The sequence below is a fragment of the Dipodomys ordii genome, unplaced genomic scaffold, assembly GCF_000151885.1.
Source record: "Dipodomys ordii isolate 6190 unplaced genomic scaffold, Dord_2.0 Scaffold130, whole genome shotgun sequence".
NCBI lineage: Eukaryota > Metazoa > Chordata > Mammalia > Rodentia > Heteromyidae > Dipodomys > Dipodomys ordii.
This window is the reverse complement of record NW_012267346.1, coordinates 4,354,661-4,379,162: the sequence shown is the minus strand read 5'-3', so window position 1 is coordinate 4,379,162 and position 24,502 is coordinate 4,354,661. Positions and strand designations below refer to the sequence as shown.

Genomic DNA, 24,502 nt, shown 5'->3' with positions numbered 1-24,502 from the left:
ATTCTCTCTCCTGCTTTTACTCTTAGGCTAATTGTAAGTCCATTTTGAACAAGAATATATTTTATTCCAGTGGAAATGTGCTAGATATTTCCCTCTCTCACCATTTTTCTTCTTTTTCTTTTTTCTTCCTCTCTTTTAAAAAACGTTTTTAAAACTCTTTTGCTCTTATACTCTTAAATGATTTTCTTCGAAGTCTGTCAGGTTTAAAAATCTTCCTGTTATGTTCTAGTGGCTCGTGAGATCTTGATTTGAAGCCAGCCCTGGCAGGAAAAGTCAAGACTGTTATCTTTAGTTAACTACCAAAAAGCTGGATATGGAGTGGTGTGATGTCTCAAGTGACTCAAGAACTCTAGCCTTGGCGTGGGAGTGGAGGGGGAGTGGGGAGAAGATCAGTGACAGCACTCAGGCCCTAGGACCAGCATAAAAACAAGACAGGAGGCATTGGGTTCGATTCCTCAGTACCACATAAGCAGAAAAAGCCGGAAGTTAGCACTGTGGCTCAAGTGGTAGAGCGCTAGCCTTGAGCTGAAGAGCTGAGGGACAGTGCCTAGGCCCAGAGTTCAGGCCCCATGACTATCAAAATAAATAAATAAATAAAAACATGACAGCAAAACCCCCCACAAAACTTTCTTCTGTTGAGAGGTTGATTATTAATGGAAATGATCAAAGGGGAAAAATTAGCCAAAATAGAACAGTTTTATTGCTTTTGTCAGACTAAAATCAATTCTATTATCTACAGAGGATATTTTGCACCTAGTAATGTGACCAACATAACTTTCAGGATTTTCAAATATTGATTGTTGATACTGGTGACAGAAGGAAAGAGAAAGGAAGTATCTGAGTTGTTGCATCCTGGGAAAGATGGACTTTAGATTTGTACTATTAAAGCCCTGTTGATTTCCATCTTCTTGTTAACTGGGAATGTAGTTCCCAAGTGGGATAACTGCAACCTGTAGCCACTGGCTTTGAAATGTAAGATCTCCTTTTGAGACATGTATGGGTTAGTTGGCTGAGAGAAGATATGTAACATTAATTTGTTCTTCTGGTATTTTTAGTAGCTCTCCTAGAAGTACTTAATGGGAGAAGAAGATCCAAGGAGTTTATCTTTTAGATTTTATTACTCTCCAGTCCCAAACAGTACACCAATGAACTTGTCTCCTTCTGAATTGTCTTTCATAAAAAAAGATCTGTATTGTACTTCTCTGCAATATTGACTATTACTGTAGTGTTGCTGTTTTCTCTTAAGAATAGAAATGGGAACATTTGAGCAAGGGGAGTTAGGGCATAAAAGGAATGAGGGATGTGAGCTATCCTTTAAGGAGGTTGTTTTGTTTTTCAAGCCAACACTTTTAGTTAGGGATGTACAGGAATTTATTTTAATAATTTTACATTCTATTAGCCTAATCACGACATCAGATTATCTTCTGAACATAGGGTTTTTTTTTGGGAGGGGTTCCATTATCTATTATTTGCTATTAAAATATAAGACCACTGACCTTATAGAAGGAAGTGTACATTTTGTTTTTATTCTTTCTACTTCTCTGTGGTTTCACTATGCTCCCTCCCTACCCCCCCATTTCATTTATAAAGTCTAGCAAGTTAAATGCATAGTCTCTTACTCAACAATGTGGAGAGGTATTTTATTTTATTTAAAGTGTTTTCACACACTTCAACCCATGGTAGTATTTCTGCTTTTCTTTTCTTTGTGTTGTTGTTGTTTTTTCCTCAGGAACTATGCAGATGAGATTTTTAAAATTTTGATTTGTTATGTTTGGTGAATGACATTATCCCCCCTCTGGGGATTTTGCTTGAAATCTGTTAAAAGGACACAGATGGAGTTGTACTTCCTGGGGGATATTTGAAAAATAAATTAAAAGTGGCAGCTGAGATGAATAACTTTGTTTTTATGTGCTGGGTATCCGTTAGGTTCCCAACATTACAATGTCTCCATTGGGCTGTTCCTTCTCAAGGGGTGAACGCCAAGGCTGGTGTTTATGAGCTGTCTCTCCTAACCCACCAGGTTCTCCTGCGCTACCCAACAGTATGGTATATTTCGGAAGCTCTCAGGATGAGGAGGACATCGAGGAGGAAGATGATGAGACAGAAGATGTCAAAACAGCCACCAACAATGCTTCATCTTCATGCCAGTCAACCCCCAGGAAAGGAAAAACCCTCAAACACGTTCACAACGGGCATGGTAGGTCTGTCATTGAAGTTGGGCAAAGGGACACAAAAGCCAGGCTTTGTGAGCGTGCTGGAAGAGGTCATCTGAAGAGACGGGTAGGAGGCTCTGGGCAACAGCAAAACTGAGTACTTGCCAATGCCAGACTTTATGGGCATTGGTATTATTAGGGCAACACAGAACATGGCAGGCAATTCTAGACAAATAGATTAAGGTAGGCGTGGATGAGGCCCTTATTTTGTGGATATAAGATGAATGAATTTCCTAAGACTTGCTCAGAATAGGAATCAGAAGAAAAAATGATCTTTTTTTTTTTTGATGAAGATTTGTGATCAACTTTTATTGTGGTTGTAGCAAGTGGATATAGTTTTAGGATCTACATGTATTAAGTATGGGCCCTCTACCCCTGTAGAGCCACCACCATGAGGTGTTCAGGACCACATTTCCTACCTTAGGAAATGTGAGATCTGTCTCAGATCTTGTACACACTATTATGGTATAAGGATGAACTTTGTGTTGGGTAAAGTGTCACAGCTCTCAGATCTGGTAAACAGTGACATGGAACCAGTTCCACAGGCTACTGCCTGGGAGTGCTTAGATCTCTAATTGTTTCATTGGCTTCAATATCCTTGGAAGATGAATAGTAACAGTGGAAGGAATGCGTTGACAGCAGATGAGAAGTGCACAGGGTATTTGGAATACTCATTCAATTACCTATGGCTTGGGAGGAAGGGTGGCTTGTTGGAAAAGAGAAGGTATCTTAGCCTTTAAAGAAGACCAAGACTAACTTCATATTCAGTCATTATTTCAGAAAAGCAGCATTTTAATACATAGTTAGCCATGCTGCCTTCCTTTCCTTGTGTCTTTTTTTTTTGGTCGGTCATGGGGCTTGAACTCTGGGCCTGGGTGCAGACCCTGAGCTCTTCAGCTCAAGGCATGCACTTTACCACTTGAGCCATAGAGCCACTTCTGGTTTTTTGGTGGTGTATTGGAGATAAGAGTCTCATGGACTTTCCTGCCTGGGCTGGCTTTGAACCGCCATCCTCAGATCTCAGCCTCCTGAATAGCTAGGATTGCAGGCATGAGCCACCAGTGCCTACCCTACCTTGTGTCTTTTGCAACCACTTTTGTGTAGAAAAAGTAAACGACACAAATAACCTGAACTCAGCAATGGAGGGGAAGGGGAGGCATTGGCAGTGGCAGCCTATCCTGGGGCTTGAACTCAAGGCGTAGGTGCCATCTCTGAGTTTCTTTTGCTCAAAGCTAGCATTTACTTATTGAGCCACATTTCCGCTTTTGGATTTTTGGTAGTTAATTGGAGAGTCTCATTGGGTTTCCTGTCCCATTTGCTTTGAACCTTGATCTTCAGATCTGCTCTCCTTCCTGAGTAGCTAAGATTACAGGTGTGAACCACCAGCACTTGGCCTCAATAATTTATTTAAGCAAGTATTGATGATACTTGGAAGTAAGCCCTCAGGTAAGAGCCCATAGTTGGAATGTTCCTAAGGAGATTAATAAAAGAAAGGTTTTTTTTTTTTTTTATTGCAGGGCTTAAACTTAGGGCCTGGGTGCTGTCCCTGAGCTTTTCTTCTCAAGGCTAGCACTCTACCACTTTGAGCCACAACTCCACTTCCATTTTTCTGGTGGTTACTTGGATATAAGAGTCTCACAAACTTTCCTGCCTGGCCTGGCTTTGAACTGTGACTGTAATCTTCATATATCTCAACCTCCTGAGTAGCTGGGAATATAGGTGTGAGCCATCGGCACCTAGCTAGGAATTTTTTGATACTACTATATCATACAAAAGTTGTGTTTTTTGGGGGAGGGGTCAGTCATGGGACCTGAACAATGGGCCTGGGCACTGTCCCTTAGCTCTTCAGCTCAAGGCTAGTGCTCTACCACTTGAGCCACAGCGTCACTTCCACCTTTTTCTGCTTATGTGGTGCTGAGAAATTGAACAGGGCCTCATGCATGCAAGGCAAGCGTTCTACCACTGAACTACCTTTTCAGCCTACAAAAGTTATATAATTAATATATGTTCCTTGAAAAATTAAACAGTCAGGTATAAAATATTCACAGGTCAAAACTGTCCCTTCAACCATTTCTAAATAATTCAAATTATAATACCAGATTGTCCAACATATATGTATTTGATGAGTCCTTTCGGTCTGTTCAATTTCTAGGAATGTCTTTATCATCATATAGTTGCCAGGACGTTAGTATCATAGCTCCTCTCTCCTCCTTTAGCTACTAATTTGCTTTGTGTTACTGGTTAAGGCATTTAGTTAGCTTTTCTGATTTTTCAATTCTTTGAATTTAGCAGGATGGGGTATAATAGCACTCATTTGTCCTTTTCCCGTTTTATTTCTGTCCTAGCATAAAGAAATAATGGAGAATGTGTCTCATAGAGCAGCTGGCAGATGAGTGTCATGTGGTCAGGGCAAATCACTTTTCAAAGATTACCTGTGTAGGTGGGTAAATAAAGGTCCATGATTAAAATTCTGTTCTTGTAATCCATTCTTCTGAGATAGGTGTATAGTTTCCATTTTTTTCTCATCCTGTCTTCAAACCTTTCATATTTATTCCTATTGACACTTTGTCTTTTTAATCTATCTTATAACCTTAAGGAAAATCTTGAAAATATGAGTTTGAGTAATAACTCTAGGAGATTAGTAAAGCTACTTCTGGGTATGTCTGTGAAGATGTTTCCAGAGAGGATTGGAGGCACAAAGAGGTGTATTTTTTCACTAAGATCTGCCCTCAGTGTGAGCGTTACCATCCCATAGGCTGGGGGACTGGCTGGAATAAAAGGGGCAAAGGAAGTTAGTGGGTCTCTGTGCCCTGGGCACCATGATGTAAGCTGCCATACTCTGCTAAGCCCTCCTTGCCCTCATGAAATAAAAACATGATTCACAATAGATCTTCTCTCTTTTTTTTTTGTCGGTCGTGGGGCTTGAACTCTGGGCCTGGGTGCTGTCCCTCAGCTCTTCAGCTCAAGGCAAGCGCTCTACCACTTGAGCTACAGCGCCACTTCCGGTTTTCTGTTGGTTTATTGGAGATAGGAGTCTCACAGTCTCTCCTGCCCGGGCTGGCTTTGAACCGCGATCCTCAGATCTCAGCCTCCTGAGTAGCTAGGATTACAGGCGTGAGCCACCAGCGCCCAGCTTAGATCTTTTCTCCTTATAAGTTGTTTATGTTAGCAATCTGTCATAGCATAGAGAAAACTTACAGAAACCCAAAGACTCAAGTTGTTTATTCAAGGATCCTCTGAGTGGCCTGTATTTTGTTCTTTCATTTTTCTCACAATACAGAGATGGTCTCTATTTCCTTAGAACTGGCTCAGGAGTGAGGGTACACATGTTCAGATGGGTTTTGTAGCAGGAAGAGAGCATAATTCATGTGTGGCCAAGGAGCTCCTCAGAATTGTTAGCTCTTGCACAAGAGAAAGTTGGTAAGAGCAAGTCCCTGTGTGTCACGCCCCCCCCCCTTCTCCATTGTCCTTCTTGTCAAATTGGTACACTTCCCCTTTTTTATTGACTTGTATCAGGAAATCCACCAACATCTGCATCCTCCCAGAAGGACCATTGCCACTGCGATGTGGGAGGGGGAATAAAACACAGAAAATGTTGGGGAAAACAATTACTTTATGGGATGTGGGAGGGGGAATAAAACACAGAAAATGTTGTGGAAAACAATTACTTTATGGCTGGGCTATCTTCAGCCAAAATTCTAAAAGATTTCATGTCTGAAAGAGTAGTTTTATTTTTATTTTTTATTGTGTTATTTTTAGCTAAGTAGAGCCCAAAAAGATAGTGATACCCTGATTTATTTATCTGATTCTCCTTAAACTGGAGGTTGTGGTTTTTGTTTTGCCAGTCTGGAGCTTGAACTCTGGGCTTGGGTGCTATCCCTGAAATCCTTTATGTTCAACACTAGTGCCCTACCACTTGAGCCACAGTGTCATGACCACCTTTTTCTGTTGTTAATTGGAGATAAGAATATCAAGGACTTTTCTGCCTGGGCTGGCTTTGAACTGTGATCCTCAGATCTCATGTTCCTGAGTAGCTAGGATTTCCAGGCATGAACCACTGGCTCAAAGTGAGGTCTTAAGCAGAGAATAGGATATCTAGCCTCTCCTGGAATTTGGCTGTTGGGAACACACCATTTGTGACAGTACTTATACTGTCTTCTAGAATCTATGTATGACTCTACTCTTTTTGAAGTAAGAACTTAGGCCGCATAGCCCTGAAAAACCTGGGTATCCACAGACAGAAGCTTAATTTCACAAACATTACACAGTATTTGCATATTCTCATTGTGTAGTTACCGAGCATCCTAATGGAGTGGATTTGCTTAAGATACACAGTCTAAACTCACTTGGACAGCTTCATCCAAGCTTTTAACCTTGGGTTACAACTCAAGGGTTACACTAACAGTGCCTCTAGCCTTTTCCAGTTTGATAGCTCATCAAACTTTCCAAAATAATCTTCCATATACAGAACCTCAAATGATCCTGACTACAGAGCCCTTAGGTAATTGCTGTATGGAAATAAAACAGCATAATCAAAACACTACTTTGTAGTTATAATACAAATTGATACTTAAAATTTCTTAGGTTTTTGAAAAGTGTTCCTAATGATTAATTCCTCCCCCCTCCACCCCCAGTAGGGTAAATGTGGTAGATGAGAGAAATTAATAAATGAGTTTGGAATGAATTTGGCTTTAGCTTTTCCTCAGTGTTGTTATTGTGGTGAGCTCTGTAACCTCAGGGAAGAGTTCTTGGTGAATGCTCACTGGTTAAGTCAGATACATTGTGACATATCCTTTTTTTTTTTTTAAAGGGTATTTCCTTCATATATTTTATTACTTAATGAACATCAGGTGGAATTGGAGAGATTATTATTCCTTTTTGTGCACATCTTTTTCTGAAGAGAAGGGGATATTTCTCAGAAGACTTTTTAAACAACATGTCACTGGACTCCCAGCTGGAATGATTTAATTGCTTTTGGATTCACACTGGGGGCATGTTGTATAAGGGCCAGAAAGCAATCATTTGGATGAGTTTATGCTCTGTGGCTGCCTCCGAGGTGCATGTATCCCGCCTTTGTCTGCAGGGGTGGAAGGGGCTGGATGTATCATGGCCTGGCTGGCACTGCGGCCATATGTAATGACAAGATCCTTGGACTAACAAATACTTTCCCTCCAATTGCTGTTTCTTCTTCACCTCCTTTTAACCTCTGACAGCTCCCATTTTTTCCCCATGGATCAAGTGACTACTCCAAAAAAGTTGAAATGTGGGGTGGAACTATCTTTGAAGAGCAGTAGGGCGTGAGGTCAGATTATAAAATCTTCTCACCACCTACCTCCCTGTACATTTGAGGTAGGGTTTGTTAGAGCCCCCTTGGCATAATGATTAGAGCACATTTCAGAAACCAAACCACTGCCAACTGCAACCTTAAGAAACCTTTCCATGGGGGCTGGGAAGGTGGCTCAGTGGTAGGGCACTTGCCTTGCATGCATGAGGCCCTGGGTTCAATTCCTCAGTACCACATAAGCAAAAAGAAAAAAGCCAGAAGTGGCACTGTGGCTCAAGTGGTAGAGCGTTAGCCTTGAGCTGAAGAGCTGAGGGACAGCGCCCAGGCCCAGAGTTCAATCTCCACAACTGCCCCCCCCCCAAAAAAAAAAAAAAGAAACCTTTCCATGTTGATTCTCCCTTCTTTCCCCCTTTTACAAAGGAGGGCCATTTTTATAGGTTTTGGTGAGAACAAAATGCATAAATGTAGAATACCTTGTGTCTGGAAAGTGCTGTATCTCAGCCACTGTTAGTAACACATGTGATTGAAAAAAAAAATCTGAAATCTCAGAAGTCCCCAAGAGAGTTGTAGAAGGCTCCTATGTCACAAATGTCTGACATATGCTGTGATATTGTGGACTCATGAAAAAGTGCTCTGTGAGCAGTGTCAGTGGTAGATTTCTATTAATTATATGATGTACCCATCTGATCTCAGTTTCTACTTGTCTAATAGTATTTGTTCTGCTGGTTTCATGAACACCTCCAAGAGCTATATATACTTTTAGGACAGCTGGTCAGGCCTCAACTTCGTGCTGTGTCTGTGACAATGAGCAACCAGATTCATGGGGAGTGGCAGAGCAGCTGCTGGTTCTAGTACCTCCTCCTGGCCAGGCCAGTTACTTACTCTTTTGGAACCTCAGTTTCAACTTTATAAATATGCTCTTAACAACTGTCTCAGAAAGCCACTAGAGTTGTAGAAGGAGTGCTTTTTTGGGGGGTCTTGAGCATATTTTAAAATTTGTATTGTGGCAATAGTTTCACCACTGTGAATATGCCTAAATCCATTGAATTGTGAAGTTGAATGTGAGAGTTACATGGTATGTGAAGTATAGCTTATCAAGATGTGGAGAAGGAAAAAAAAAACAAACAAAACAGAAAGCCTCCTGGGACCTAATGAGGTAACAGACAGCACTGGCATGGGGTATATTGTTATTGTTGCTTTTAGAGAGAGAGAGAGAGAGAGAATAATATACTTTTTACATTACACATCAGTCCTGAGCACAATCAAGGCCTGGGTGCTATCCCTGAGTTGTTTTGTTTGTTTTGCTAGACCTGAGGCTTGAACTCAGGGCCTGGGCACTGTCCCTGAGCTGCTTTTGCTCAAGGCTAACACTCTACCACTTGAGCCACAGTGTCACTTTCAGCTTTTTCTGTATATGTGGTACTGAGGAATCACACCCAGGGTTTTATGAATGCTAGGTAAGCACTCTACCACTAAACCATGTTCCCAGCCTCCCTGAGCTTTTTTTGTTCACAACCAGTGCTCTGCCACTTGAGCCACAGCTCCACTTCTGATATTTTGCTGGTTAACTGGAGATACCTTTTTTTCCCTCCCTGCCAGTCCTGGGGCTTGAACTCAGGGCGTGGGCACTGTCCCTGAAATTCTTTTTGCTTAAGGCTAGTGTTCTACCACATGAGCCACAGTGCTACTTCTAGCTTTTTCTGTGTATGTGGCACATACATGAACCCAGGGCTTCATGCATGCTAGGAAAGCACTCTACCACTAAGCCACATATCTTATCCACTTCAACTTTCTTCAGGCTAGCTTTGAACCACAGTCCTCAGATCTCAGCCTCCAAAGTAGCTAGGATTACAGACCTTGCTTGCTTTGTGTATTCTTAAATACACAAAAGGTAGCTGACCAGCTACTGTCAAAAGAAAAAAAACACCTCTGCAATTCTAACCCAATTTGACGGAATATATTTGGTTTTCTGAATCTATTGTAAAATTTGCTGTATGTAACTGCCTGTCATTTGTTTATAGCATACATTATACATTGGGTTGATGGTCATCAAAGTGTTCAGTATGTAATTATTTCAGCTAAGCTTAACTGGCATGTCTTGAGAATACTACCCAGTCAGCAACTTTTGTTGTTCCCAGAGCAACTGCAAAATGTGCATATGAAAATTTTGAGAGTTACTTGTTACCTGGATATAGGTTGGATGGAACTTCATGAGGCCATTAAAATTGCAGTTCCAAGGTATTTATTTATGCAGTTTTGTTGACAATATTTTCTTAGTTTTATGTTTAACTTGTTATTTCTCTCTCTCTCTCTCTTTTTTTTTGGGGGGGTCTGGTTGTGGGGCCTGAACTCTGGGCCTGGGCGCTGTCCCTCAGCTCTTCAGCTCAAGGCTAGCGCTCTACCACTTGAGCCACAGTGCCACTTCTGGCTTTTTTCTTTTTTGCTTAAGTGGTGCTGAGGAATTGAACCCAGGGCCTCATGCGTGCAAGGCAAGTGCTCTACCACTGAGCCACCTTCCCAGCCCTCACCTGTTATTTCTATATTTCTTTTTTCTGCTTTTCTCTGATAGCAGTTTTATCTTTAAGAAGTGGCCTTTTTTTGGGTACAATTGATTGTGTTAGTGGGGTTCATTCTGCTATAATTTACACACATACATTTTAAAGGTATCTCTCACTTTGTTATAGATTCCTAATTCACATTCAAAGATGAGCCAGCATTCTTTTTTATTTGCATTAGGTGTGTTGACTCCTATTAAAGACAGTCCTGGGGCTTGAACTCAGGGTGCTGTGCTTGAGCTTTTTGCTCAAGGCTAGCACTCTACCACTTGAACCAAAGCTCCACTTCCAGCGTTTTGGTGGTTAATTGGAGATCAGTCTCATGGGCTTTCCTGCCTGGGCTGGCTGGGAACTGAGATCCTTGGATCTCAGCCTCCTGAGCAGCTAGGATTACAGGTGTGAGCCACTGGCATCAGCTTATATTATCTTTTGAATGTAGGATTTTATAAAACCTCAGACTGCAACAACAGTATTCATTAATTCTTCGAGAGTAAACATTCCTCCTTCCCTTTCTTCTCTGTATAAAGCATGGGAACCCATTGGGAATGCAGGCTTTCCTCCTGTGGTTACTTCTGAAATGCTAAAAAACACAAACCAAGGCCAGGGAACATCAGGTGATAAGTGCTTTCATGGGTGCCTGTAGTGTTCACTAGGACTAGAAAGTCATATTTCAGTGACAGAAACATTCTTCCTGATTTATAATCTTATCCTAACCTTTGTACTCTTTATATTCTCAAAAAGGTCTTAAGAGCTCTTTAAACTTGAATATTAAGTTATCAGGAACATAGTTCAGAAACATGTTTAAATAACAAAATTTATCCATGTCTTTTAATTACTAATATTTTTTTCACTGCACATCCTGTATTTACATTTTTTCTATCCCGTTTTTTGGGATTGTGATCAGCAAGCTGAGACTGAAAAAGTATTCTGTGACTTAACAGAATTTAAATTCTGTGGAGGAGAAAGAAAGTGCAAGTAGCTTAAACAATTCCATTTACAATTTTCTTCCCTGTTACAGTAATTATAATTTGAGTGAGAGAGATTAGAGTGGGTAAAAATTGCAGAAGGCTTTTTACAAACACACAACACCAGCAGAAGTTGATCTCACTGCTGGGGCTGTGTACTCAGAGACCGTTCTGCCCGTGAGTTCTGCTGGATGTTGGCTCCCTGTGTGAGCAAGCCACTTCCTAGCTGGGAGAAAATAATGGAGCTTCTGTGCACCTGAGCTGTGTCGTTTTGTCTCTCCATTTTACACGTGCTCTCTGTAGCTGAGTTGCTGAGCTGTTTTGGCCCAGGGCAAACCAGGCTACAGCACTCAACATGCTGCAGTAAAAATCCTTTTTGAACTGTTGGCACAGGTTGACAGACATTCCATTGTTTTCAGACAATAGTGACTCAAAAGTTGAACTGGCTCCAGGGAGCAAGTGCAAGCTTTTGTACAGTAACAAGGCTTTAACACCAGCCAATTGATGGAGTCTGTCTCTTGCCCAAGTCAGGATGCCTTGTAATAACATGAAGCTTACATTTAAATATCTGGCTTGCTATCAGAAGCTCGTGGATCTCTTTTCCTTCCTGCCTCACATTTCTCCTTCAGTTACAGTGATTTGGGAGTTTATTATTTGTTTTCCTTTTGTTTCCTGCTAGCAGGCCTAGCTTTCTGGAATAGCTTTGGTTCTATTTGTCTTTCTAGAAGGTCAGGGCTTTAGAACCTGTCAGTTCAGGTCAGACATAGCAGTTTTGGCATCTGAAGTAACTTTTGTCAGACACCAAAAACTGCTTCTTTTAAAAAAAACTGCTTACCTAATTAAAAAAACAGGGTTGTCAATTGGACCCTGTCTTTCTTTATTAGAAGTAATTAGCAAGACATTGGCTCTTCTGGTTATGGCAGGAGCTCTGAGACCAGTGGGAAGTAGAGACCCATTCCATCCCCCTAAAAAGGGAATTATTTCTTTTTTAAATGTGGGTGAGTCTGGCATTGCAGCAAGAGTTTTTTTTTTTTAAATTATCAGACTTTTTTTATATTTACATAACTCTTTTCTCTGAAGAATTCAAGTTTGTATATTTGATGTGAAATACTTCAGCTGGTCCTAGAGGGCAGGTAAGAGGAGATAGCTGGTTTATTCTCAAAGGAATTAACCGTAGAAATGTTGATGAGCTGGAGAACTAGAAATCAAAATTTACAGCCCCTGGAAACCCTTTTCATAGGTTGCCTTAAGGATTTCAACCAGGGAACTTTGAGACACCATTGTTCAGAAGGGGCTTTCAGAAGTTATACATGTGAATTCCCCTTTGAAAAGTATAGCTTTCCCACCTTTCAAATAACTGCAGTAAAGAACATTTTTTTTTTTTTTTTGGAGCACCTTCTCTTACTGTTTTCTTTTTCATTCTCAGTGAGGAATGAATAAGCCTCATATTTTCCGGGATGAACAGACCCCAAATAAAAATACGAGCTTTTGAATTTAAAGATTTTGCTTGTTATGGTGTGAAAACACTTGTCTATAGACCATTTAACTTTCAGAGTACGTGTGTACAAATCAATATATCTGTCTCTGTTCATTAATGTAAAGCTTATTTGTATCTGGGTACAATACAACTTCCTAATATGGTTCAGAGTGATGAATGCTTAAAGAAACTAGTCCAATTATTCCTTTTAATTGGGGACAGTGTGTGGAGAACGTCTATACATCGAAGTCTTTCTGTCTGATGTTCACAGGGTTTTTAGTCTCTCCCTGAGAGAGTGAGCCTTCTCTCCCCCCGCCCCCTTTCCCCTTTTCTCCCTTTCTTGAAAAATCTTACAAATTAAGACAAAGGATAATTACTTGGAGGGGTAAAACTGGCAAGTTCCCACGACACTTAAAATTAATGAGCTGTAGAGTACAAAATATACCTTGTCTGTGGCTCTATCGTCTTTGCTCAATCCTTCCTTCCCCCTTTTACTTCCCATTTAACACATGATTTGACTTTTTGGCTCTGTTTGCCATTGGGGTATATCGCTGCTATAAAATAGCGAGATGGTTACAGAAAGTGCATTCATTTGAAAACCGTCTCTTTGTTTAAGCTAATTTGATTCCATTTTACAATTTTGTATATTTGAAAACTTTCCCCTCTTGCCAAGTTATCGGGTTTTTTTATTAGCATATATTAGTTGTTCAAAGGTATATGAGATACTTTGATCAAGTTCACTCCCTCTGTACCTCTTTTCTCATCCTCACCCTTTAAAGATTTTAAAAAAAAATCCATCATGTTGTTTTCATCCATTCATATAAAACATTCATTCCTTTGCTGTCTTCGTTCATCTTTCTCCCTCTCACTGGTTACTACTCCTAGACAGTCCTTTTTTTATTTTTATGTTTTTACAATGTCATTTATTTTTTTAAGGTCTCACTTCTGCATAGGAGAGTTGTCCTTCCCAATCTGGCATTTAGCTATCAAGATGTTCCTTAGCAGGCCCAGCCCCATACATACAGTTCAGGCACCTCACTCGTAGCTAATGCTTCCTAGAACCTGTTCTTGAGGAGGTGGCAGTAGTTGGTGGGCCTGAAAGTCATCTGTCTAAGGCAGGCATCCAACACAAGGTTGTGCCCCTCAGTTTTAGATAGAGACAGTGCTGGTGGAGTATCTGTTCTGTCCAAGTCACAGAGATACAGCTTTGAGGAAACACAGTGCTCCAGGAATCATTTGTGAAGAAGGCATGTGTGTGACAAACTGGCACTTAACCGTTGAGTGCTTCCTGCTGGTCTAACCCCTTTCCAGATTCAGGTCTTCTCCCTGGACCCCCCTCTCCCCCAGTAGACACTGCTGTCACTCCCATTTTACACTTGTAGTATTGAGGCTTAGACAGATAAGCAGAAGAAAGGTCAAAAAGCCAGGGTCAAATTCAGGTTGCTTCATCCTAGGATGAGCTCAAAAGGGTTAGGTGCTCTGAAGAGAGCACAGGAGGTTGGCAGGCAGAGCTGCTGCAGACCTGCTTGGGAAAGGTAGCCCTTTTTTTTTTCAGCCATTTGGTCATAGGACCCCTTTGCAGTCTTAGAACTAAGAATTGACAGTGGGGGAGCAAGGACACCATTAAAAAAAAAAAGCTTGGCTTGTGTTTATCAGTATTTACTATATTAACATTGAAACAGAAGGAATTAGCAACATTTGTGAGTGATAGGGATCTTTGTCATGTCAACAAAAATGGCATTTAAATGAAAATGACCAGATCTCAAAACCGAAAAGTTAAGTGGTGGAAAGACTTTTGTTTCACAGTTTTGCATAATTCCTCAACCTCTGTCTTAATAAGAAGTTGCCAGATTATGCCTGTGTTCTGCATTCAGTCTTCTAGAAAAAAGTTTTAGTTGACATAAGTGAGGGGGCATTGGTCTTGGACAAATATATCATCAGACAAAGAGGAGCCTTTTGTAGCAGAATATCTTCCTTTGATTCCACACTTAGACTTGGACATGCACATTAATTTCTTTGTGTGTACATGTGCCTGTGCCCTGGTCCTGTGACTGGGTGTTGTCCTTGACCTTTGTTTGCTCAAGGCAAGCACTCTTAACCCTTGAACCACAGCTCTATTTCGGCTCTTTTGGTTGTTAATTGGAGATGTATTCCAGCTATAATTATAGGTGCTAGCCACCAGTACTCTGCACATATTAATTTCATAATTGCCTTAAAATTATAATGGGATTCTGGATTCTTATCAATCAGTGAACCTTTCATTTTTAGTACATTAAGGCCATTGGTTTGTGCTCACTTTTCCATGGATCTTTTGCCTATGCACTATTTTTTAACACTTTATATCTGTCACTTCAGAATGATGGCTTGTTGAGTTTAAGGTACGTTTTCTAGTTATCAGCACATTTCATTGTATAGTGTCAAAAAAAATCCCCTATTTCTGCTGCTCTGACAGAAAAATTAGAGTATTAAGTGGCAAACTAAGTCAGATTCATGGTGGCAGACAGGTTTCCCAAAATTTTTAAGTTTTGCCCAAAGCATGGGTTCTGTCATAGTCAGCAGGACTAGTCTGTAGTTCGTTCAGTGGTTTGAACGCTTGCCTACCACTTATTGGAGTCTGGGTTTGATTGTAAAATAAAAATAGCAGTGACTTTTCTTGCAGTCTGATCTCATTACATTCATTGGTTCATTTTTTAAAAAATAAAACAGCATTCCATAGCATTCATCTTGCACTGTCACACAGCACGTTTTCTTGGAGGTGACCTCTATACTTGAGTTTCCTGGAGAAAGGCTTCATCCACAACGTTATGTGCTAACACCACACAGGTCAAGACACTCAGTTTGTACTGCTAGATCAAGAACATAATAAAATGACTTTGTTTAACTAGTAATTTGTGGTAACGAACAGCATGTAAAGTGATTACCAGTACATTTTGGTTCTCCTACTTTTATTTATGCCAGGGCACCAACAGTTTGAACATTTTTAGATTGAGATGTAGTTTACATGTCATACAACTTCGCCGCCATCACTACAGTCAGACTTAAATACTCTCTTCCCACAGATTTCTTTAGCTGTCACTCCCCTTTGTCGCCAAGTGTCTTCCTGTCTCTGTATTGATTTCTTTTGATCATTTTATGTAAATAGCATTGTACAATATGCCACTTTTCTTTTTTCTTTTCCTTTTGGTGGTACTAGCATTTGAACGCAGGACCTCAGGCTTTCTTGGATTGGTTTCTGGCTGGTACTTTGAGGTATGGTTTTGAGCCACTGATTATTTTGTAGATGTTGAGGACTTTTCTGCTGGGATGGCTTTGAACAACAGTCCTCCAGATCTCAGCCTCTTCTGAAGTACCTAGGATTAAAGGTGTGTGTATGTGTGTGTGTGAGAGAGAGAGAGAGAAAGAGAGAGAGAGAGAGTTGTGGGGCCTGAACTCTGGGTTTGGGCACTGTCCCTCTTCAGCTCAAGGCCAACGCTCTACCACTTGAGCCACAGTGCCACCTCTGGTTTTTTCTGCTTATGTGGTGCTGAGGAATCGAACCGAGGGCTTCGTGCATGCAAGGCAAGCACTCTACCACTGAGCCACCTTCCCACCTTCCCCTAGTTTCTTTTACTTAAAGTAACCTTTGGGAAATTCTCCCATGCTATGATCAGGTTTTGCTACTTTTTATGGATAAACAATATGTGTGGACATGATACACATCCTTGATGGGCCTTTGACGCCACTCATTTTTTTGTGGCAGTGGTGATGTTGCTGGGGGCTTGAATTCTGGACTTTGCACTTGCTAGGCAGGTGTTCTACAGCTTAAGCCACACTTCTGGCTCTGTTTGTGTCTTTGTGTGTTCGTGTGCTGGTACTGGGGCCTGAACTCAGGGCTATACTCTCTCACTTGGCTAGAGCTCTCCCTACTTGAGACACAACTCCACTTTCAGCTTTTTGCTGGTTAGTTGGTCAGTCGTCCCAATCTTAGTCTCCTGAATAGCTAAGATGACAGACGTGAGCCACTAGCACACAGCTTGCCTTGCTCATCTTTGAAGTGGAGGTCTTGCATTGTTTCTGGGCTTCAGTATTACTTCTGGTTTGTATTGTTGGCAATGACTGGACCCGGCCTCTGTGCCTCCCTCATAGCTGTAAGAGGCGTATGTCATTGCATCAGGAATGTGAGATAGAACCCCCAAAATTGCGTGTTGCTAGGGCTGGCCTCAAACTGTGGTCCCTTGGTCTCTGCCTTCCAAGTAGCTATGATTAGACTTGAGCCACCATGCCAAGCTTGCTCTGGTTACCTCTGGGGATAGGGACTCAGTTTTCTTTTTCTGGCCAGGCCAGCCTGGACCATAATCCTTCTCTACTTATGTTTCACACTATAGCTGGGATGACAGTCACAAACCATGAAACCCAGCTTCTTTTTAGATGGGCTCTCACACACTTGGGGGAGGGGGTTGGTGGAAAGGGCCTTGAACTACAATCCTGCCCATCTCAGCCTTCTGTGTACAGTAGGGATAAGAAGTATGAGCACCACTTACACAGCTCACACACCTACATTTTAAATGTTTAAGAATAATTCTGCTGTGAAAAATAGGCCAACTTTCATTTCTCTCATGAACATACCTAGGAATAGATTATATATATATATATATATATAATATTTATATTATCAACATTAGTATTAATATATTATAATATTTTTATATATAGTATTTATTTTTTGTTGGTTGTAGAACCTGAACTCTGGGCCTAGATGCTGTCCCTCAGCTCTTCAGCTCAAGGCTAGCACTCTATCACTTGAGCCACAGCACCACTTCCGGCTTTTCTGCTTATGTGGTGCTGAAGAATCGAACCCAGGGCCTCATGCATGCAAGGCAAGCGCTCTACCACTGAGCCACATTCCCAGCCCTATATATGTTTATTTCTGTACATATAACCACCATTTTACCGATTGATGGCTGCACCATCTTAGGCTCCCTGGCAGTGTATGAAGGCTCCAGTCGCTTCACATCATTGCCTGTGTTTGAAGTGTGCTGTTGATTTGTGTTTCCCAGCTATTCCTCTCCTTTTGTACTATCAGGGCGCATGTCAGCCCAGCGAGGTCATACCTGATGTCTTAGCGTTACCTACTGGATGTGCTGCAGTGGTTCCTGGCATTCTCACCCTCCCTGACAGCTGCTGGTGTGATAGCACTTGGACTCAACCTTGGGCGTAGGGGCTGTGGATACTGGATCATCGGTGTATTTCTGCGTGCTTGGGAATGAGGATTCCTCCTTTCTCCATGTATGGTGACATTGGAAGTCCTAGAAGGACAAGTGGTGACTCTTCTGGGCTTTCTCCAGATCCCATTGAGGGTCTGGCAGTTGGGTGGGGGATCTGGCAGGCGTATTGTCAATGTGGCAGTTGACTCTATATGTTACTGACTGTAGGAAGTTTGAGGTTTTGATGGTTCTTGGTCCTCCATCAGTAGGAAGGGATAGGAGACCAAGCCATGGTAGATAATGCAATAATCTTAGAAGGCTCTTTCAAATGTGCTCCCAGGTATGGTATACCAGCCAATTCAAAGACTTATGAGACATAAACCATAGTAATATAGTTTGTCTGTAAAAGAGAATACTGAGGACAAAATCACTTGCCCATGTGCCGATGGCAGGGCTATGAGTAGAACTGCAAATAGCACTATTATATGAAAGGGTAAACCCCACAGAATAATTAATTTTTAACTAATAAGAGAAGTAGCTATAGAGCTGTTACCTAAAATCAGGCCACACCAGGAATGGTCAGCATAATGGAATAAAAATAGAAGTTTAGAACATCAAAAACAAAAATAACTACTCCCTGTACCTACCATGTTTCAATAAAAGAGCTGTGTTCACTACTTTAGAAAATTGGCCGTCAAGAATTGCCTAGATGTACCTTACTTGATTTTTAATCACCCTGAAGTATGACTTCTTACGGATGTTGCTTTTAATTTGTCTTGAGAGCAGTCACAGATACTGCCAGCTTGAGTATGATTGATGATTTCTGACAACGGCTAGTTGCTTACATTTAGAATAAATGCAGCCATCTGAAGCTCTCCATTTTCTCTGCATCAGAGTATTTAGTAGAACCTGTACAAGAGCAGACGTGGTGACATTACTGTACCTGTATTCCTAGGAGATGCAGGCAGAAAGGTAGCATGTTTGAGACCAGCCTGGGCAACATAGCCAGTTCCAGCCCAATCTGAGTTGTATATGGACTTTATAAAATAGATTAATAAGTAAAATAAAGACAGAAACGAAAACCTTAGTGCAGCAGATTTTATAATCAATCTGATGTTGAAAGGAATGTGAAGGTCAAGGGTCAAACCCATTCCAGGAGAGAGAGAGAGAGAGAAAGAGAGAGAGAATCTATCTGCCTGATTAAGATTCCTTAATCTTTACTCCATGGGGACTGAAATTGTATTTAGAAGGAAATAGATTATGCCACCAGAAAATACGATGAGAGGGTGGAAAGATGTTGGTCAAATTTCAAAACTCATTAGGGGGGATGAACTTGGTTCAGCATGGTGACTACAGCTAGTAGTCACATATTGTATTCTTGAAAGAGGTCTAGAAAGTATATTTTAAGTGTTCTTTCCACCGAGTAATAAGCATGTGGAGTGATGGTCATGTTGATTAGCTTGATGTTAATCATTTCATAATGCATATAAGTCAAATACATCATACACCATAAATACGCAATTTTTTGCCAATTATGCTTTAAGGTAGAGGGGATTAAAGAAGTATGGAATTACTTTCTAAGCATAAAAGCAAATGAAAACAACTGCTTAGCAGATTTAGTACCATAACAAGAAAGCAGAGGAAAAATGAAGAAAATAATCACTGCCTATAAGATACAATTATAATTTTAAAAAGCTTCTATCACACTGGTGTGAGAGTAAGCATTGCTTAAGATACCAGGGCTAAGGATGCAGCGTGGATAAGGGAATCCTCAGAAGGTAGAGAAGGGCGGTTTGGGTTAGTGTCTTTTGGGGGGTGTGGGGGCAGTCATGGGGCTTGAACTCAGGGCCTGGGCACTGTCCCTGAGCTTCTTTTGCTCAAGGCCAACACTCTACCACTTGAGCCACAGTGCTACTTCCAGCGTTTTCTGTTTGTGTGGTACTGAGGAATGGAGCCCAGGGCTTCATGCATGCTAGGCAGGTACTCTACCACCGAGCTACCTTCCCAGTCCTTGTGGAAGGCTAGTAGATGGAAGGAAGTTCTGATTTCTCCTTGTTCAATCAAGTAAGCAGAAGAGATTTCCTCTTGAGAGGAAGACTGTTTTCACCTGCCCTCTCTGGCTTTGCCTTCCAATACGCTACACGTCCTGGGCAGAAAAGCTAGCGCTCTACCAACTTGAGATGTAGTGCCATTTCCAGTTTTCTGGTGGTTAATTGGAGAGAAGAGTCTCAGGGGACTTGCCTACCCAGGCTGGCATCAAACTATGATTTTTCTGAGTACCTAGGATTATAGGTATGAGCCACCAGCGCCCAGCTAGACTACCTAAGAAGCTTCTAAGACTCCTTTTGGCAGAGCTTTTAAGCAGTATCTCAATAGCTTACTGTGACTTTACTGCTCTGCCTATAGGAGCCTAAATACTGTTTCTCTTTCCCTGTTCTTGGAGAAGTGGGCCCTCACTGGGATCTTTCCTTACACCAGTGAAGTAGGCTGGGCCTGCGTCTCCCAGCGGTGAGAACCCTCGGTAGGCTTGTAGTAAGCACTCCACTGCAGTCTGCCTATAGGATAGCAAGTTATGATCATACTGTGCTGCCTGCCACCCTCGCAAGGCATGGTAGTTGCCTTGGATTTAGAGGTGACCAGGCTTGGCTCAGGAACCATCCCACCCTTTGTTTATCCATGACGATCAGTGAGCTGGCCTAGCTACTCACCTTGAATTCCTGTCAGAGTATGCCAAGAAAAAAATGCACTTCAAGGCTTTTACACAGCTCACCTGGCTCATGGTCAGCATGTGAGTGCTCTGCCAAATGGCAGCTTTAGAATTCAGTAATTGTGGATGGTCCTGGCTCACAGATCCACTGGTCCTGTCCTCTCTTCCTGCTCTGTCAGTGGAAGGTCAGAATCAGCAGCCGCATCCCTTCCACATTTACCTCCCTGACACATAGGTATTTTTTAATCTCTGTTTCTGTTCATTAAGGTATCATGGTGATATTCTCTAGGATGTGGAGGATTTAATGTAGAGATTTTTTTTATTTTAAACAAGTGGATTTTTTCCCCCCTATTTCTCAAAGCGTATCTTAGGATACCATTCAGGGCTTTGATTTCTGTCTCTTGCCATTTAGGATTCATGCTGTTGCACGTGGTTGGGTGCTGCGCATCCCTCTAAAGTGCCCAGTCACTCAGTAGTTTCAGAACATGGAGTTATGTGGTGGTAGTGTTTCTGAAGTTAGTAACGGCGTCTTTCTTTCTGTTTCCTTGTAGTTTTCAATGGTTCCAACAGGTCAACACGGGAGAAAGAACCTGTTCAAAAACATAAAAGCAAAGAGGCCACTCCCGGGAAGGAGAAGCACAGCGATCACAGGGCTGACGGCCGAAGGGAGCAGGCCTCAGCGGCCCAGCCTGCGGCAGCCCCCTCCTCCGGCTCCTCAGCCAAGGGGCTTGCTGCCAACCACCACCCCCCCCCTGTGCATCGGTCGGCTCAGGATTTACGGAAACAGGTAATGTCCAGTCCCAGGTGCCTGGGAATGTGCTGGAACCCACCCATTTCCTTCACCGGCATACCTATCTTCAAGCACTCAAGTGGTAGGAAATAATTGAGGGGAAAGCTAGAGTCTCCGTAGGTAGCGTACGTTGGGCCCTATGAAGATCAGTTAAATCTGGGGCACGTGTGAATCTGCCTTCCTCCCTGCATGCCATATGCTCACCAGAGCCCAGGACAGACATCATGGCCTCAGAAGAATGGGGGTGGAACCTCATGTTAGGGTTTGAGATGAGTTTGGTGACAGTATAGTCTAGTCTGGGATGATTAGCACATTTCTCAGGATGTGGGAACAAGAGCTGTGATTGAGCCTACACACTGCTGAGTGGTCTGCATGGCCTGGGTTACTGGTAGCTGTTTTTCTGCTGAAGGTATTTGGATCCTACATTGTAGGAGAGCAGTGTGCAGGTGACATGACTCTGAACACGCCACCTGTGCCCCCTGCAGAGTGAGAGTGGGTACCAGCTCCTTCCTGTTGGCAGCTGGAAGACCTCGTGAGGCCATTGTTGCTATGAAACATTTTTCTCTCCCTTGATACAAATCCTGGGAAGTAGATAATGGGAATTAGTAGGGCATCAAGGCCAGGGTGTGGGAAGCGCATAGGCGAGGGCTTCCCAGGGTACATGGTATCTCACTGACCCCTCGTACTTTTGTTCTCAGTCCATGCAAGTGACCAGTGGTGAGCATGGACAAGGAGGTTGGAGAGAGCAGGATAGATTTTCTAATTGGCACTGTTCTAGAGTGACTCAAAGATGGTCACTGTGGTGGGAAAATACTGGAATGATTCATTGGTCTTTAGCTAGTTAGGATTATTTCTTAGCATGAATATGTGACTGTATTTGTAAGGTGTGTGTGTGTGTGTGTGTGTGTGTGTGTGTGTGCGCGCGCGTGCACATGTGTGCATGCATACATGTGTGCATATCCTCAAAATATTTTATATCTTTTCGAATATTCAGTGGCATTTAGATCAAGTGAAGTCGTTGAGGCTGGAATCATCACATTTACGTTTCTGTGCTGCTGTACCCAACCTCTCAGTCTTTTGCGGCTAATAGAGATGAAGTACTGTTAACATCAGTTAGTGTCCTCACTGCGTTCCCAGTGATGGCAATGTGAATGAGAGTAATTCACTGGAGGACTATTCAGAGTAGAGGGGAACAGCAAATACCACTTGGCCTGGGATGGTCCTGCCTGCCACCTTCTCCATGACCTGTGTCGCCTGTGGATTGGAAGGAGAAGCAGAGTCCTTCATAGGGTAGCTCCTGGCAACCTGACTGCTTGCTGCATGAGTTTTGGCTTGCTTCCTTACTTGGGGTAGTTTTCATAGCTAATATCATAGTCAGGATCCCTTCTCCTCACTTATCTTTGGGGGGTGGGAGGTGTTTCCCTCACCCCCATTATTTGATCACCCCAGATAGGCTACTTAGTGTTCCTATTTGTAATTTTGTCTAGACGTGGACCTCTGATGAGGCTTTAACTATTTCACGTCCCTGCGGCCCAGTTGGCCATTTCAAGACAAACCATGCCAACCGTAAGGAAGGACACTGTGAAACCAAGGGGTAATTTCGAAACCATCCAATCTTGTTAGCTAAGTGTTAATAAGGTCAATAAAAGCAACTTGTAGATCCCTTTGTGACTATTTGATGCAAATGATTATACTTTGACCTTTTATCTTTGTAATTACATGGAAAAGATAGAGGCCCAAAGGATATACTGGTTTTTTATTTCAGATTTTTAAGAATGTTGATCTAGACAAAAAGGATAAATATATGATTGTTGGAAATTAGATGGATGGGGTACAGAGATGTAATATTTATCAGGGATGCCAGTGAGAAGTGATTGCGCTCTACTTGGCTTCATCTAGTCTGTGAGGGCCCTAGCACTTCTGTTTTTCACACCAAAATGGCTGTTATGAATGACACCTAGTGGTAGCACTCAGGCTATATGAACACCCTGGCAACAAGTCTCATGAGTGTGCACTTCACATGGGAAGTCAAATGTTGTCTAGGTGGGAGAGCAGTCTCTGACCAGCCCTCTGGTGCTTGTGATAATAAATGCAGGGCCTGTGTCTTAGAATACACACACCTGTGCTCTGAACCCTGAAACTGTCAAGGGGCTGTGGCTATGTTGCTAACAGTTCTGATATATATTAAACTTACTGAAATTATGCTTTAGTTTAAGTGCAGTAACCAATGTAGGATTGTTAAACTAGATTTATAAAGAGAGGGTTTTGAAATACTCCTTTATTATAATTAGTTTATGAGTAGGTATTTACCTATGTGGAAATTTATATAACCGATCACCCAGAACATGGACTGTTCACAATCTAGTCACCCATGGTTCTTATATCATAGGCTGAGGCTGAGCATAGGATGAAGAAGGGAAATTACCAGCTCCCACGGGTAGCTGATAGCTAACTCTTATCATCATGATCCACCATGCTGGCTTACATAGCAACTTCATATGAAAAAGAACAGGGATGACAGAGAAGCCCTGGCCATGTTAAGATTCAGAGAATTCAGAATATAAACTCAGGAAAATGAAATTTGGCATGAACTCTGGAAGATGAAATATGAGAATACAGGAGGAAAATAAAGTTGTCTTATGTATAAAGAATATATAAAATCTTATTCTGCTTCTTGTGAGCTTGTGTTTACAGTTTGAATTGCCCATTTATAGTAGTGTGTGTTCTGACTCAAGTCAGTTGAGTTTCCTGTGCTGTAAAGTATTACATTAGGAACCCTGCTACAAACCCAGGCTTTCTGTCCTCTTAGTGTCACTTTTTCTTGCTGGAAGATTGTGTCCCCCACCCTCCACACCTCCCACCACAGCACAGTGTCCAGTGTGATTCTTTTCAAATTTTAAAGTCCAAGTGGACAGACAGCCTACAGCTGTTCTCTGTAGAGTTCCAGGCAGCTCCGGTCTCTTTTGAAAGGATAGCAGACCTCTGCCTCCCTCTAGTGGAGCACAAGAGTTTGACAAGGGGGTCCTTGTTTGAACTGAGAAAAATGTGATATAATCTAGGTCAACCAAAACATTTTCACAAAGCTAGGCACCTATGGCTCATGCTTGTAATCCTAGCTATTCAAGAGGCTGAAATCTGAGGATTATGGTTTGAAGCCAGCCTGGACAGGAAAGTCTGCGAGACTCTTATCTCCAATTAACCACCCCAAATCTGAATGTGGAGGTGTGGCTGAACTGATAGAGCGCTAGCCTTGAGAGTAAAAATGCTCAGGGTCAGCACCCAGACCCTGAGTTCAAGCCCTATTACTGGCACAAAAAGAAAACATTTT

At 42.0% G+C, this 24,502-nt stretch overlaps 1 protein-coding gene across 1 annotated transcript in view; it reads left to right on the top strand.

Annotated features, from left to right (window-relative positions):
- Jarid2 (jumonji, AT rich interactive domain 2) overlaps positions 1 to 24,502 on the top strand; it is a 241,640-nt gene that overhangs the window by 193,795 nt on the left and 23,343 nt on the right. The window contains exons 5-6 of the mRNA XM_013030449.1: positions 2,021 to 2,197; positions 20,936 to 21,171. Of these exons, the coding sequence (XP_012885903.1) occupies positions 2,021 to 2,197; positions 20,936 to 21,171 (413 nt within the window). The remainder of the gene's footprint in view (positions 1 to 2,020; positions 2,198 to 20,935; positions 21,172 to 24,502) is intronic.